This window comes from Bufo bufo, chromosome 7, assembly GCF_905171765.1.
Source record: "Bufo bufo chromosome 7, aBufBuf1.1, whole genome shotgun sequence".
NCBI lineage: Eukaryota > Metazoa > Chordata > Amphibia > Anura > Bufonidae > Bufo > Bufo bufo.
In genome coordinates, this window is record NC_053395.1 from 105,523,746 (window position 1) to 105,541,095 (window position 17,350).

The following is a 17,350-nucleotide window of genomic DNA, read 5'->3' on the forward strand; positions in this document are numbered from 1 at the left end:
CAGGGAATTGCCCCAGCCTAACAACTGTCCTTACGCTTTGAGACCCAGCGAGAAAAGCGCATTACAAATGTTTATCATTGTGTTTTTTTTATATATATAGATATATATGTGCTGTTAGTATATCATTGTGTATTCGTTTCATTCCCTGTCAGTTTATTTCAAGTACACATATGGTAACTAAGCACATTTTCCCCTGACTTTACTAATCTGATGTTTTTCTTTTACGGTTTGTTTAGTGTCCTGCTATAGATTACACAAGACACACACTGGATGGTGCTGCTTGTCTTTTGAATAGCAATAAATATTTTCCTAGCAGGTAAGTTGTTTTAGCTTATGAATGTCTCTTGCACAGCACTTGTTAGATCGCTATTATATGTGACTTGCATACAGAGAAATGCTAAAGATCATGTTATCCTACCTTCCTCCCATATCCCCCCAAAAAATTTAATTAAAGGGGTTGTGTTATCTGATACATTGGGGGCATATCACTTGGATATGCCCCCAATGCCTTTATAGGTGCTTTGAGTTATGTGAGGAGTTAGGCCAATCAATAGCATGTCATAACAAACACTATTATATCTAGCCAAACCCCTCTGGAGTTGTGTACAAATAGAATATTAGTTTAAGGAATAAAGGCTATACAAGGAACACCCAATTTAAAGAACTAGGTAGGTCAAGGATAAGTTGGGAAGGAGAGTCTCTTAGGCCCCCTTCAGAAATAGTGTATTGAGACAACCTATCTCAAGTACTTCACTTTGACTCCTGTATTTCCCTTTAATTGTTGTGGGACACCTAAAGGTTGGTTTCCATTATGTAAGCCCCTCAAAGTCACTTAATAACTGAATTGGTCCTTTAAAAAGTGAGAAAACAGCAACATTCCATATGTGGCCATAAACTGCTGTTTGAACACACTGCAGGGCTCAGTCCAGAGAGCACCATGTGCATTTAAAGCCAAGTTTTTATTTATTTATACAGTACTGTCCAACAATTGCAGAGATTCTGATGTTAAATAAAAATAAAAAAAACTCAACAAGTGACCCCATTTTAGAAATCGCACCCCTCACAGAATTTACCAATGGGTGTAATGAGCATTTTGTGTTTTGCTAAAATTTTCACAGTAGATGGTACAAAGTGAAAAAGTTTTTAGTTTTTTTTACCCATATTTACTGTTTCTGTGCCTAATATGTTGTGCCCAGCGTATGAAAGTTATTATGCAGTGCTTCCTTGTTTTATCAATACCTACATGTGGCCTTTATCTTTTGCCTGGACATAGGGCTGAATAGTAAAAGAGCACTTTGCACATTTGAGGTCCATTGCAGTGATTTATGCAGCTTTTGCTAACAGCTGTAGATGGTCTGGGGTGACAAGTTTAATGGGACCACTGAGAAGAGACCCTATATCAGAAACTACACAGTATTTATTAAGAGGTGGAGTGAGCATTTTTGACCCCACAGGTGATTTGCAGAAATTGGTGAGCAGGTTACTGTGTGAAATAAAAATTGCAAGTTTTCCATAGATGTGGCATTTCAACGCCCCGTATGTTGTGCCCAGCTCATGCCATATGATACACACTACGTCCTTTACATTTTTAGCCCTGTTCTACTCAGCACTGAAATTCCAGAAATGTGAACATGTTTGGATACGCTGCTGGGTTCAGAAGAGAAAGGTCGCCATTTGGCTTTTGCAGCGGAGATCTTGATGGATTGGTTTTTGGGCACCATATTTCTATTGAGCAGCTATTTAGGTACCAGTACAGCCATTTTCTGAGAACTGTACCTTTTATTTTTATTTTTCTCTATGTAGCTGTGTGAGGGTTTATTATTTTTGTGGAATTGCCATTTGATTATCATTGGTTCCATTTAGGGGTACATACGACTTTTTGATTGCTTTTTATGTTGCTTTTTGGGAAGCAGGATAAAGAAAAGGTATTTTTTAATTTAATGGTTTGACAAGGGGAAAGATGCACTTTTTTTTGTGGGACTTCAGCTTTTGGGCATCTGATCCCTGTTTCAGTGGAGTACAATACATGCTGTATTGTACTGCATTGAAACTGTCAGTTTCACACTGACAATTGCCTAGGAGTCCCAGCCTGAGGGCTGATGGCTGGGCCTCATAGGCTTCCATACATGGCAACCATCGAGCCCCTGTCATCGCAGCACAGGGGGTCCCCTCCGTCTGCAAACCTCCTATATGCCGCAGTCAGCATAGACAGTGGCTTATAAGAGGTTAATAAGTCTGGCAGCAAGAAATCTTACATAGGACTCCAGGCCTGCCATATACAGTTGCAAGAAAAAGTATGTGAACTCTTTGGAATGATATGGATTTCTGCACAAATTGGTCATAAATTGTGATCTGATCTTCATCTAAGTCACAACAATAGACAATAACAGTCTGCTTAAACTAATAACACACAAATAATTAAATGTTACCATGTTTTTATTGAACACACCATGTAAACATTCACAGTGCAGGTTGAAAAAGTATGTGAACCCTTGGATTTAATAACTGGTTGAACCTCCTTTTGGCAGCAATAACTTCAACCAAACGTTTCCTGTAGTTGCAGATCAGACGTGCACGATGGTCAGGAGTAATTATTAACCATTCCTCTTTACAGAACTGTTTCAGTTCAGCAATATTCTTGGGATGTCTGGTGTGAATCGCTTTCTTGAGGTCATTCCACAGCATCTCAATCGGGTTGAGGTCAGGACTCTGACTGGGCCACTCCAGAAGGCGTATTTTCTTTTGTTTAAGCCACTTCTATGCTTTGGGTCGTTGTCCTGTTGCAACACCCATCTTCTGTTGAGCTTCAGCTGGTGGACAGATGGCCTTAAGTTCTCCTGAAAAATGTATTGATAAACTTTGGAATTCATTTTTCCTTCGATGATAGCAATCCGTCCAGGTCCTGACGCAGCAAAGCAGCCCCAAACCATGATGCCCACACCTTCATACTTCACAGTTGGGATGAGGTTTTGATGTTGGTGTGCTGTGCCTCTTTTTCTCCACGCGTAGTGTTGTGTGTTTCTTCCAAACAACTCCACTTTGGTTTCATCTGTCCACAGAATATTTTGCCAGTACTGCTGTGGAACATCCAGGTGCTCTTGTGCAAACTGTAAACCTGTAGCATTGTTTTTTTTGGACAGCAGTGGCTTCCTCTGTGGTATCCTCCCATGAAATCCATTCTTTTTTAGTGTTTTACATAATGTAGATTCGCTAACAGGGATGTTAGCATATGCTAGAGACTTTTGTAAGTCTTTAGCTGACACTCTAGGATTCTTCTTCACCTCATTGAGCAGTCTGTGCTGTGCTCTTGCAGTCATCTTTACAGGACGGCCACTCCTAGGGAGAGTAGCAGCAGTGCTGAACTTTCTCCAATTATAGACAATTTGTCTTACCGTGGACTGATGAACAGCAAGGCTTTTTGAGATACTTTTATAACCCTTCCCAGCTTTATGCAAGTCAACAATTCTTAATCGTAGGTCTTCTGAGAGCTCTTTTGTGCGAGGCATCATTCACATCAGGCAATGCTTCTTGTGAAAAGCAAACCCAGAACTGGTGTGTTTTTTTTATAAGGCAGGGCAGCTGTAACCAACACCTCCAATCTCATCTCATTGATTGGACTCCACTGACACCTCACTCCAATTAGCTCTTGGAGATGTCATTAGTCTAGGGGTTCACATACTTTTTCCACCTGCACTGTGAATGTTTACATGGTGTGTTCAATAAAAACATGGTAACATTTAATTATTTTTGTGTTAATAGTTTAAGCAGACTGTGGTTGTCTATTGTTGTGACTTGGATGAAGATCAGATCACATTTTATGACAAATTTGTGCAGAAATCCATAAAATTCCAAAGGGTTCACATACTTTTTCTTGCAACTGTATCTAAGACTGCCAAGCCCTGCCAGAGGCAGAGATCTGATCAGGTCAAATGTCAGTGTAAGGGCTCATGCACACAACAGTGTGCTGGCTGGGCCCATGCTGTGGACCACAAATTGCGGTCCACAATGCACAGGCACCGACCATGGGGCAGCCGCATGCGGATCGCGGACCCATGCGCTACTTTTTTGTTGTGCTGAGGCACTGCCAGAGACACCACGGAAGCACTCCGTTGTGCTTCCGTGGGGTTCCGATCCGTGCTTCCGCACCGTATGTCTTGGTTTGTGGACCCATTCAAGTGAATGGGTCCGCATCAGTGATGCGGGGTGCACACGGCCGGTGCCCCATGTATTGCAAACCCGCTGTATGTGGGCCCCAATACAGCAACGGCCGTGTGCATGAGCCCTAAAACTGACAATACTGTACACTGCAATAGATGACTATTGCAGTGTACTGTACAGCCATCAGGTCCACTGGCTCTTCAAGAAACAAATGGGACTTGATAATAAAAAAAATGTATAATAAAAAACAATAAAAATTTATAATCTGTTTAAAAAAAAAAATACACATAATTTGTATCGGTATATAAACAATGACTGAGTTGCTGTTTTTATCACCTCCTTATCTAGCTCTCCTACGTATACATTTTAAAGGACTAAAATTGACTTGCCATGGTTTTTCTTTAGTGAGAGGCAAATTCACGAAAATAATAAAGGTCTGCAAGCAAAAGTTTAAATGGATGTAAATAAGAAAATTGTTCCGACATCCTATTGTCTAAAGAAATTAAATGTTTATAATTAAAACCGGAACGCCTCTTTAATGGTGTCAGAAATATTCTATAAATTTTTGTTACATGAATTTTGTAGCAGTTAATAAGAAGAGATTAAATAGGAACAAAAAAGTATCTACAGAGCTGCATTTTTAGCGTATTAGACAATGAAGGTTAACATAGACTAATTATTTAATTTATAACTGTGTTTTGAAAAAGTTACCAGATTGGTTGTATTAATAAAATTATTGTCTTTACAGGGTTAGCATAAAGGAGTCTTCCGTGGCTAAATTAGGATCAGTGTGCCGTAGAATATATAGGATATTTTCACATGCCTATTTCCATCATCGCCAAATATTTGATGAATATGAGGTAATGTTTCATGATGTGAAAAGAAGTTAAGACGTTATTTTACCAAATATGAGAGAAAATCTTAATTTGTAGATTCCAGGTACATGCAGTGATTTGAACTGATGCATACTGAACGGAATGCTCTCCATTCAGAATGCATTAGGATTAAACGGATTAGAAATAACGCTAGTGTGAAAGTAACTTTAGTCCTATTGGGCTCAGGGGTTTTAAAGAAAGATCCACTTAGCCTCTTCTTTAATCAGTAATTTCTGAAGACCTTCTTTTTGCAGGGCCAATCTTACATTTTTTAAATGAATTCTAAGTTGAGTGGCTCGGAGTGATGATATCTCATGTGTCTCGATAAGGGGGTATCCCTTTGGGTGTTAATAGTACTGATATGCTGTAGAATGCAACGTCGTAACTCTTGACTAGTTTTTCGAACATAAAACAAAGGTCAGGGACATTTGGGTATATATGTAACTCCTGTCAAGATACAATTAATAAATTATCTGATCTTGTATCCTCTTTGGTCCTTTGGATTCACAAAAATTTTAGTAATAAGCTTGAACCACAGTAAAAACTGCAGTGACCTGTTCATACAACTGGAACCCAACACATACAGAGAATGATCGTACAGAAATGGGTCAAAAGCTGGGAGGTCAATATGGTACCAAATCACAGGACAGAGTGGTCAACAATATCCAAGCCAAGGGTCAAACTAGATAGGAAACGGTGTACAAAATCACTGAGCAGAGAGAGAGGTCCAAGTCAAGACGAAGTCGAATACAAATAGTAATAATAACACATGATAGCAACTGGAGCATAGCAAGGGAAAAACCTATAACTGGCAAGGTTGTATTGCCAGCAAGTGGTTTAACTTTGACTTAGGCACGCGTCACCAGGGGTTGTGGCCTGGGCAGGACATCACCAGGGGGCATGGCTTAGGCGACGCATGTGACACAGTGCTGTGGTGCTGGAGCTCAAACAGTTAAGTTGGTGACATATTCCTAAATCTTGATTATTGGCTAAGTGGCTGTGTACAGTCGTGGCCAAAAGTTTTGAGAATGACACAAATATTAGTTTTCACAAAGTTTGCTGCTAAACTGCTTTTAGATCTTTGTTTCAGTTGTTTCTGTGATGTAGTGAAATATAATTACACGCACTTCATAAGTTTCAAAGGCTTTTATCAACAATTACATGACATTTATGCAAAGAGTCAGTATTTGCAGTGTTGGACCTTCTTTTTCAGGACCTCTGCAATTCGACTGGGCATGCTCTCAATAAACTTCTGGGCCAATTCCTGACTGATAGCAACCCATTCTTTCATAATCACTTCTTGGAGTTTGTAAGAATTAGTGGGTTTTTGTTTGTCCACCCGCCTCTTGAGGATTGACCACAAGTTCTCAATGGGATTAAGATCTGGGGAGTTTCCAGGCCATGGACCCAAAATGTCAACGTTTTGGTCCCCGAGCCACTTAGTTATCACTTTTGCCTTATGGCACGGTGCTCCATCGTGCTGGAAAATGCATTGTTCTTCACCAAACTGTTGTTGGATTGTTGGAAGAAGTTGCTGTTGGAGGGTGTTTTGGTATCATTATTTATTCATGGCTGTTTTTTGGGGCAAAATTGTGAGTGATGAGAAGCAACGCCACACATGAATGGTCTCAGGATGCTTTACTGTTGGCATGACACAGGACTGATGGTAGCTCTCACCTTTTCTTCTCCGGACAAGCCTTTTTCCTGATGCCCCAAACAATCGGAAAGAGGCTTCATCGGAGAATATGACTTTGCCCCAGTCCTCAGCAGTCCATTCACCATATTTTCTGCAGAAGATCAATCTGTCCCTGATGTTTTTTTTGGAGAGAAGTGGCTTCTTTGCTGCCCTTCTTGACACCAGGCCATCTTCCAAAAGTCTTTGCCTCACTGTGCGTGCAGATGCGCTCACACCTGCCTGCTGCCATTCCTGAGCAAGCTCTGCACTGGTGGCACTCCGATCCCGCAGCTGAATGCTCTTTAGGAGACGATCCTGGCGCTTGCTGGACTTTCTTGGATGCCCTGAAGCCTTCTTAACAAGAATTGAACCTCTTTCCTTGAAGTTCTTGATGATCCTATAAATTGTTGATTGAGGTGCAATTCTTTGCAGGTCACCATGGTTAACAATGGAAGAACAATGATTTCAAGCATCACCCTCCTTTTAACAGGTCAAGTCTGCCATTTTAACCCAATCAGCCTGACATAATGATCTTCAGCCTTGTGCTCGTCAACATTCTCACCTGAGTTAACAAGACGATTACTGAAATGATCTCAGCAGGTCCTTTAACCACCTCAGCCCCCAGTGCTTAAACCCCCTTAATGACCAGGCTACTTTTTACACTTCTGACCTACACTACTTTCACCGTTTATTGCTCGGTCATGCAACTTACCACCCAAATGAATTTTACCTCCTTTTCTTCTCACTAATAGAGCTTTCATTTGGTGGTATTTCATTGCTGCTGACATTTTTACTTTTTTTGTTATTAATCGAAATTTAACGATTTTTTTGCAAAAAAATGACATTTTTCACTTTCAGTTGTAAAAGTTTGCAAAAAAAACGAGATCCATATATAAATTTTGCTCTAAATTTATTGTTCTACATGTCTTTGATAAAAAAAAAAATGTTTGGGTAAAAAAAAAAATGGTTTGGGTAAAAGTTATAGCGTTTACAAACTATGGTACAAAAATGTGAATTTCCGCTTTTTGAAGCAGCTCTGACTTTCTGAGCACCTGTCATGTTTCCTGAGGTTCTTCAATGCCCAGACAGTACAAACACCCCACAAATGACCCCATTTCGGAAAGTACACACCCTAAGGTATTCGCTGATGGGCATAGTGAGTTCATAGAACTTTTTATTTTTTGTCACAAGTTAGCGGAAAATGATGATTTTTTTTTTTTTTTTTTTTCTTACAAAGTCTCATATTCCACTAACTTGTGACAAAAAATAAAAAGTTCTATGAACTCACTATGCCCATCACAAAATACCTTGGGGTCTCTTCTTTCCAAAATGGGGTCACTTGTGGGGTAGTTATACTGCCCTGGCATTCTAGGGGCCCAAATGTGTGGTAAGGAGTTTGAAATCAAATTCTGTAAAAAATGACCAGTGAAATCCGAAAGGTGCTCTTTGGAATATGGGCCCCTTTGCCCACCTAGGCTGCAAAAAAGTGTCACACATCTGGTATCTCTGTATTCAGGAGAAGTTGAGGAATGTGTTTTGGGGTGTCTTTTTACATATACCCATGCTGGGTGAGATAAATATCTTGGTCAAATGCTAACTTTGTATAAAAAAATGGGAAAAGTTGTCTTTTGCCAAGATATTTCTCTCACCCAGCATGGGTATATGTAAAATGACACCCCAAAACACATTCCCCAACGTCTCCTGAGTACGGAGATACCAGATGTGTGACACTTTTTTGCAGCCTAGGTGGGCAAAGGGGCCCATATTCCAAAGAGCACCTTTCGGATTTCACAGGTCATTTACCTACTTACCACACATTAGGGCCCCTGGAAAATGCCAGGGCAGTATAACTACCCCACAAGTGACCCCATTTTGGAAAGAAGACACCCCAAGGTATTCCGTGAGGGGCATGGCGAGTTCCTAGAATTTTTTATTTTTTGTCACAAGTTAGTGGAAAATGATGATTTATTTTTTATTTTATTTTTTTCATACAAAGTCTCATATTCCACTAACTTGTGACAAAAAATAAAAAGTTCTATGAACTTACTATGCCCATCAGCAAATACCTTGGGGTCTCTTCTTTCCAAAATGGGGTCACTTGTGGGGTAGTTATACTGCCCTGGCATTTTCCAGGGGCCCTAATGTGTGGTAAGTAGGTAAATGACCTGTGAAATCCGAAAGGTGCTCTTTGGAATGTGGGCCCCTTTGCCCACCTAGGCTGCAAAAAAGTGCCACACATGTGGTATCTCCGTACTCGGGAGAAGTTGGGGAATGTGTTTTGGGGTGTCGATTTACATATACCCATGCTGGGTGAGATAAATTTCTTGGTCAAATGCCAACTTTGTATAAAAAAATGGGAAAAGTTGTCTTTTGCCAAGATATTTCTCTCACCCAGCATGGGTATATGTAAAATGACACCCCAAAACACATTCCCCAACTTCTCCTGAGTACGGAGATACCAGATGTGTGACACTTTTTTGCAGCCTAGGTGGGCAAAGGGGCCCATATTCCTTTTATGAGGGCATTTTTAGACATTTGGATCCCAGACTTCTTCTCACGCTTTAGGACCCCTAGAATGCCAGGGCAGTATAAATACCCCACATGTGACCCCATTTTGGAAAGAAGACACCCCAAGGTATTCAATGAGGGGCATGGCGAGTTCATAGAAAATTTTTTTTTTTGGCACAAGTTAGCGGAAATTGATTTTATTTATTTTTTTCTCACAAAGTCTCCCTTTCCGCTAACTTGGGACAAAAATTTCAATCTTTCATGGACTCAATATGCCCCTCACGGAATACCTGGGGGTGTCTTCTTTCCGAAATGGGGTCACATGTGGGGTATTTATACTGCCCTGGCATTCTAGGGGCCCTAAAGCGTGAGAAGAAGTCTGTAATATAAATGTCTAAAAAATTTTACGCATTTGGATTCCGTGAGGGGTATGGTGAGTTCATGTGAGATTTTATTTTTTGACACAAGTTAGTGGAATGAGACTTTGTAAGAAAAAAAAAATAATTTCCGCTAACTTGGGCCAAAAAAATGTCTGAATGGAGCCTTACAGAGGGGTGATCAATGACAGGGGGGGTGATCAATGACAGGGGGGGTGATCAATGACAGGGGGGTGATCAGGGAGTCTATATGGGGTGATCACCACAGTCATTGATCATGCCCCTGTAAGGCTCCATTCAGACGTCCGTGTGCGTTTTGCGGATCCGATCCATCTATCAGTGGATCCGTAAAAATCATGCGGACGTCTGAATGGAGCTTTACAGGGGTGTGATCAATGACAGGGGGGTGATCAGGGAGTCTATATGGGGTGATCACCACAGTCATTGATCATGCCCCTGTAAGGCTCCATTCAGACGTCCGTGTGCGTTTTGCGGATCCGATCCATCTATCAGTGGATCCGTAAAAATCATGCGGACGTCTGAATGGAGCTTTACAGGGGGTTGATCAATGACAGGGGGTTAATCAATGACAGGGGGTGATCAGGGAGTCTATATGGGGTGATCACCACAGTCATTGATCACCCCCCTGTAAGGCTCCATTCAGACGTCCGTGTGCGTTTTGCGGATCCGATCCATCTATCAGTGGATCCGTAAAAATCATGCGGACGTCTGAATGGAGCTTTACAGGGGTGTGATCAATGACAGGGGAGTAATCAATGACAGGGGGGTGATCAGGGAGTCTATATGGGGTGATCAGGGGTGATCAAGGGTGAATAAGGGGTTAATAAGTGACGGGGGGGGGTGTAGTGTAGTGCTTGGTGCAACATATTACTGAGCTACCTGTGTCCTCTGGTGGTCGATCCAAACAAAGGGGACCACCAGAGGACCAGGTAGCAGGTATATTAGACGCTGTTATCAAAACAGCGTCTAATATACCTGTTAGGGGTTAAAAAAATCACATCTCCAGCCTGCCAGCGAACGATCGCCGCTGGCAGGCTGGAGATCCACTTTCTTACCTTCCGTTCCTGTGAGCGCGCGCGCATGTGTGCGCGCGTTCACAGGAAATCGAAATCTCGGCCATCGCGAGAGGACGCGCTGGCGCGTCCACTCGGAATAAATCAACCACCTCCAGGACGCGTCTGTGCGTATAGCGGTCCGGAGGTGGTTAATGACAGCGATGAAATGCAACAGCTGGAGGGCTGTATCCCTGTCCCATATAAATCACAACTTTCTTTTTTGAAATCTACCTCTTGTGAACTGGAACAACATGCCCTTAGATAATAACGGAAATTCCACCATTTGAGTGGCATGGGATGATAGCTGTCCCAAGTTAACAAATTATTAGTGACGGTCTTCTAAACAGTTTAGTTTGTACGTTATGTTCGTTATCAATCCAAATGGAAAGATCCCAAAAAAAAAACACATGTTTTGCGCCAATCTCGAAATTGAAGTGAAGACCCAACTCATTTTAATTAAGGTACAAAACAAGATAAAAAAAGGGAAATAGCTCACCCTCTCACAGTCACAAAGAGGTGCTCTGGTCTAAAATGATTCACCCTTCAAAATGCAAGAAAACGTATATAGTTGAAAAGACCGGCACTCTCAACATACGGGACCATATGGTTAAATGCAGATCACAATGTTTATTGGTACATACATAAAAGAATAAAAATATATAAAAATATAAAATATACACTAATATTGGATGATAATTGATAGTTTCACACAATGTTATGCCAATCCTACAAAGGTGACATTAGTTTGAAACGTCTAATGTTCAATACTGGTTTATATCATGTAAAAAGGACCGCTGTAGGGAAAAAGGACCATGAATATTCACATGTAGATTCCTAGAAGGAAAGAGAATGGAAGTCCTTTTGGGTTCTGTCCCGAATATAGACAAATAGTGCAAGAGGGTATTTGCTAGAGTAAAGTCGATATTATATTGTAAATGAATGTCTTTTTTTCATATGGATATCGCTTTAGCGATTAGTAGTCATATGCGCTTGATGATCACCCACTATGTGGGCTTACCTTCCCTTCCTGCCGGTCCGTCAGTCAGATTCCTCGGGGCTCGCTGGGAGCCGGCGTCCCGGCTGAAGCGCTGTCAGCGTCCCACGTGGGTTTGGAGGAAAGGTTTGTCGCTCCGGAAGTGACGTATCGGCATGCAGGAAGGTATTCAATAGTTCGCTCAGACTCGGCTGTTCGTTATAGCGGCTGAGGTAAAACTTACAGTGCACTGTAGTTGGAGTTATTTGCTTCTCACAGATGGGTCATATTCTGATCTCCGATTTGGATCTCTTAGTACCAAACGCGTTTCGGGAAACACTCTTCCCTTCTTCAGTGGTGATGACCCTCCTTCATGCCTGATTGGTTTTTATACCCTCTGTCGGTAATTGCCAAAAACAGACATGGAATCTGTCCATTTTTTTCTTTGTTTTCTTTGTATGTTTTTAGTCATCTACAATATAGTTATTTGGTATCTATTGTTCTTAACATCTCTTTTATACATAGTTCTTTTCATATGTTCAGTATTTTTCCATTTTTTCATCTTTTTTTCTTTGCGGTTGTGCCGCGTTTTTGGTGCGTTTTATTTTTGACATATGCGTTTTTTTGTCAAAAAGGTTGCACCTTACCCTATAGTACAAAGTCCATAAAGGGTTTTATTGCATAGGCCATGGTTAACCTTATATATCATTTATTATGGTTGTTAAGTGTATATGGGCAAATAAACATATATTTACATCTAATGAGTATATTAGAAATTTTGCCAATGTTAAAATTGGGTACTTAAAAATAATAATAATAAAATTGTGACTGACTAATATGATACATTATGTATCTCCATATTTTATTTATTGGTTGTAACAATATATAACATTATGTGTATTTCTATCTATACGTTTTGTCCTAGAGTCTAAAGGGCATATTTTAGTGTTATTAGGTGGCTTATGATATGTTAAAGATACAGCCGCAAAATAATGCAGATGTACCTATAAGTTATGCTTTGCATCTTGTTTTACAAAATTTCTTCTGGGACGTTTCTTTCCCAAGGGGCATTTTGTTTGGATGAAAAAGGGGTGCGTGCGCCTTTCCCCAAAGGAGGGTCGCAGTGCCGATAAACGGCCAAACATGCGACTCTCCGTTGGAAAAAAGGCGAACGACCCATAAATTCAAAGGAAGCCAAAAATCTCCAGGTCAGCATTTAGTCCCTTAGGTATGAGGCTTCCAAAGTCATAAATTCTTTTAGACTCTGCCCTTGACATTTTTTCAATGTGGTTACCTCCTCTCCAGTCGTGGTCTATCTGTTCCAGCGCTGAGAAGGACAAGCCCTCACAGTTTTTGTTGTGGACCTCTTTAAAGTGTCTTGATAGGGCATTGTTCTCACAGCCCTTAGCTATGTTATTAAGATGTTCTGATATTCGTACTTTAAGTTGTCGTTTTGTCCTCCCAATATATTGTTTATTGCATGGGCACTGGATCAGATAGATCACGCTGGAGGAATTACATGTCAAGAGGCCCTTAATTGTCATTGAAAACAAATTCTGAGTTGAGGAGATTTTCATAGTTTTTTTAGGAAATTTAGTTTTTCTACAACCAATGCAGGACCCGCATCTAAAGAAACAATCAGGTTTCAACCAACTTTGGTTTATTGTTTTTTTACCCTTTTTCTTAACAGTTGGTGCTATTTGGATCCCTAGATTTGGTGCTTTGGTATATGTTATGAGGGGGTTTGTTGGTATTAGTGGACCTATTATCTTATCTTGGAGAAAATAGTGCCAATGGCGTTTGATAATTCCACTTACTTGTTTTGAGCGGACGCTATAGGGTAAGATCATTCTAAATTCGGAATTTTGATTTTGTTTTTGTGTCTTTACTTCGTCAAAAAAGGTTTTTCGATCTAGTTTTCTTACTTTATCAAGTGCCTCTCCCAGTATTTTTTCAGGATAGAGTTTTTCTCTAAATTGTGTCTTCATTATGGAGGCTTCCTTTTCAAACTGGCTGTCTTCCGTGCAGTTTCTCCTGATACGGCGAAACTGTCCGAAAGGAATATTGGTAAGCCAATTTGTCAGGTGGCAACTTGAAAAAAGTATAAATCCATTTTTGGTTGTGGGTTTGTGATAAGTATTACAGACATATTTGTTTCCGTTTTTGGTGATCTGGATGTCTAAAAAATCTACTGTTTCTGTCTTTGGTCCAGATATGAAACGTAAATTATATAAATTGTTATTTAGATCATCCAGAAATTTAGAAAGGCTAATTTCATCTTTACGCCAAATAAAAATAATGTCGTCAATATAGCGTCGCCGTAGGACCAGGTCCTCCCCCAGCCTAGGGTTGATGGTGTCCTGTTCCCACTGAGCCAAAAATAAGTTGGCATAGCTGGGGGCGAACCTGGTCCCCATGGCGGTGCCCCTTAATTGTAAATAAAACTCCTCCTCAAACATAAAATAGTTGTGGTGTAGAATATGATCCACACCTTCCAACATGAAGTCTATCTGTTCTGTTTTTAAAGAGATATTTCCATTTAGTTGGTTTTTGAGGGCCTCTATTCCTTGTTTATGGTCAATAACGGTGTATAGGGACTGGACGTCCAATGTATTTATGATCCATTCTGGTTGGACGTCCAAATCCTCTAAAACACTAAGGATTTGTGTTGTATCTCTAATGTGGGACCTGGTTTTTTTAACAAATGGTTGGAGTAAGGTATCCAAATACTGCGACAGGTTGGACGTCAGGGAGCCTATTCCTGATATGATAGGGCGACCAGGGGGATTGCTTAGATCCTTATGTACTTTTGGTAAGCAGTAAAATATTGGCAATCTCCCTGGTGTGCCCATAATAAATTTGTATTCATAATCTTTAAGGATTCCCTGTTGTAAACCCCTGTCGCAGTATTCCAATAAAGAGGCCCTAAATGTTGATGACGGATCTCCTTTGATAAGTTTATATGTGGACTGATCTGTAAGTTGTTTCATACATTCATTATAATATTCCTCTTTACCCCAGATAACTATGGCGCTCCCCTTGTCTGCAGGGCGAATTATTATATTATTTTCTTTTTGGAGTTCTTGTAAAGCTTTAATTTCTCCTTTAGTTAGGTTGTTTCTACTATACTTTTTTTCTTTTATTTTTTCTAAGTCTGCCTCAACATTTTTCTGAAAAGTCATCATTTCATGACTTATTTCGGCTCTAGGGAATTTCTTTGACTTACATTTTAGTTGGGTATGTATAAATGGGTCTTTTGTTTCTTTCTCAGTGGTTACCGGATTTTTTAAAAAATATTTTTTTAGACATAATTTTCTAATAAATTTCTGAATCCCTATATATACGTTAAACTTGTTTAGTTTAGTAGTGGGAGCAAATTTGATTCCCTTATTTAGTAAAGTGATCTGTTGTGAGCTAAGATTAATTGTGCTAAGGTTAATAATATTGTTTAAATCAGTGTTTAATAGTGTCTTCTGTAGTCCAACTTTCTTCTTTCCTCTTCTTGTCTTTTTGGTTTTGGAGGATATTGTTTGTAATGTTGTTGTTGACTGTCTTGTGCGTAATTGTTCTGTGCATTGTGCTCGTGTTTCCGTAGATGTGCTTTCGCATATGTGGGTTTCCTCTGTTCCTGGGGTGAAATACGGTGTCTCAAATTGTATGGTGGCCTGTGGGGGGTTTGTGTTTTTGTGCTCTGTTCCGGTGAGCGTGACTGTCTCCGTCGAATTTTTGGTGGGTGGTGGGGGGGAGTTTGATCTAAAAAAGAGTGCTGTGTTAGAGTTTCATAGCGGTTCTGGGTAGGAATATTATATCTATTGTGTTCTAATTCTTCTTCTTGAACATGATCATATATTTCTCTTGTTGGTTCCACTCTATTTATTTGACTCTCATATTTACTAGATCTTTTAATTAAGAGTTTCCACAAAATCATTTTCTTGGTGCCCTCCCAAAAATTACATCATCTATATATCATGCCCAAAAAATAATGTGATGTGTATAAAGCAAGCTCCTCACTAAGGACATGATGGTCCTCCTACCAGACCAGGAAGAGAGCATACGACAGAGCACAGACTAATCCCCATCACTGCTCCCCTGAGCAGGTGGAATAAACAGCCATTTAAACCAAAATTGTGTTCTAGGCCAATCCGTAATGAGGCTGAAACAAATCGATTGTGCTATGAAAAGTGTTAGCAGCAATGCTATACAGCAACTCCATGTCCACACTTGTAATGCGTGAGTGTGCTCAGACAGATAAACCCTGTATTTTGGTAACTGTATCTTTCGTATCTTGAAGATATAGGAATATATAGGAAAATATATAATGCAAGATTTTGTTGATTATATTTGCATGTCTGTCAAATTATTATTACCTGAGACAATCTGTCTGCCAGGTGGGTTCTCCTTATTTTTCAGCCGGGAATAAAAAGTAGGATGTGGATTATACGTCCAGTTTGATATCATGTGGAATGCATGCTACTACCGTCATGCTAACCTGTATGGAAATTTAGATAAACTGAAGATCGTAGTCATGTGGGATATGTGAAATCAGGAACACCCACATCATTAGTGTGCGTCAGTTTCTTCATGAGTCATAGAAGGCTATAAAAGGGGAGAGTGTTTGTATAGCACACGCCACTGTGCACATGCCTGTCTCATATTCCCTGATGACGCTGCTTTGTGCAGTGGAAGATGTTAGGGGAACACGTGTATGATTGATATTTTTAATATAACGAGTGTCTGTTGTCAGCAATGAATATTGGACTGGTGGAATTAGTTGAACAATAGGGATAGTGCAGTGATATATTTGACACAGGTACTGCTAGTTCACTTTTTCATTTCACACCCAGATATATTTTAAATGAGATATGAAATAAAACAATATTTTTAGCTTATATTACCCATTAGAGGGAGCTGATCTGTTAGTGGGGGATTTCCCCTCCAACTGAAAAGTAATATAAGAATTTCCAAACAATTGTAAATTACGGGGAAAAAACACTCGCAATTGCATTAGTACCATTTATTTATCTGTGTGCCAAGCCAAGCCAAGGTAAACTGAAGACTGCAAAACGAAAGACCCATGCCTTATCAGTCAGAATGTGGGTTGTGGTACAAACAACAGTAGCAGTACCAGTCATACCTGATTTCCAGTAGGTGCCTATTTAGTCACAGCAGGATAATGTGGTCACCTTTTAAGGCCTCACTCATGCACACGACCGTTGTTTTGGTCCGCATCCGAGCCGCAGTTTTTGCGTCTCGGGTGTGGACCCATTCACTTCAATGGGGCCGCAAAAGATGCGGACAGCACTCCGTGTGCTGTCCACATCCGTTGCTCCGTTCCGTGGCCCCGCAAAAAAAATATAACATGTCCTATTCTTGTCCATTTTGCGGACAAGAATAGGCATTTCTACAATGGGCCGTCTGTTCCGTTCCGCAAATAGCGGAAGGCACACGGGCGGCTTCCGTGTTTTGCGGATCCGCAATTTGTGGACCGCAAAAAGCGGAACAGTCGTGTGCTTGAGGCCTAAGTCTGACATTGTGCTTTGGAGCCAGGGGTCATAGCATTTCTCTGGCTTCTTCTCCCTGTAGTCATTTCTGTCTTCACTGCCCCTTCCTAATGGGGTGTCTTCTTTTTCCCTAAGAAGAGGCAACAATTCGCCACTTTTGGTCGCTTCATTTCCCACAAAAAAATTAAATAAGTGATCAAAAAGTCG

The 17,350-nt window shown here is 40.4% G+C and overlaps 1 protein-coding gene across 1 annotated transcript in view; it reads left to right on the forward strand.

Moving 5' to 3' along the window:
- Positions 1–17,350, forward strand: part of LOC121007852 (MOB-like protein phocein) — a 203,742-nt gene that overhangs the window by 184,329 nt on the left and 2,063 nt on the right. The window contains exons 6-7 of the mRNA XM_040440102.1: positions 237–316; positions 4,907–5,018. Coding sequence (XP_040296036.1) covers positions 237–316; positions 4,907–5,018 — 192 coding nt within the window. The remainder of the gene's footprint in view (positions 1–236; positions 317–4,906; positions 5,019–17,350) is intronic.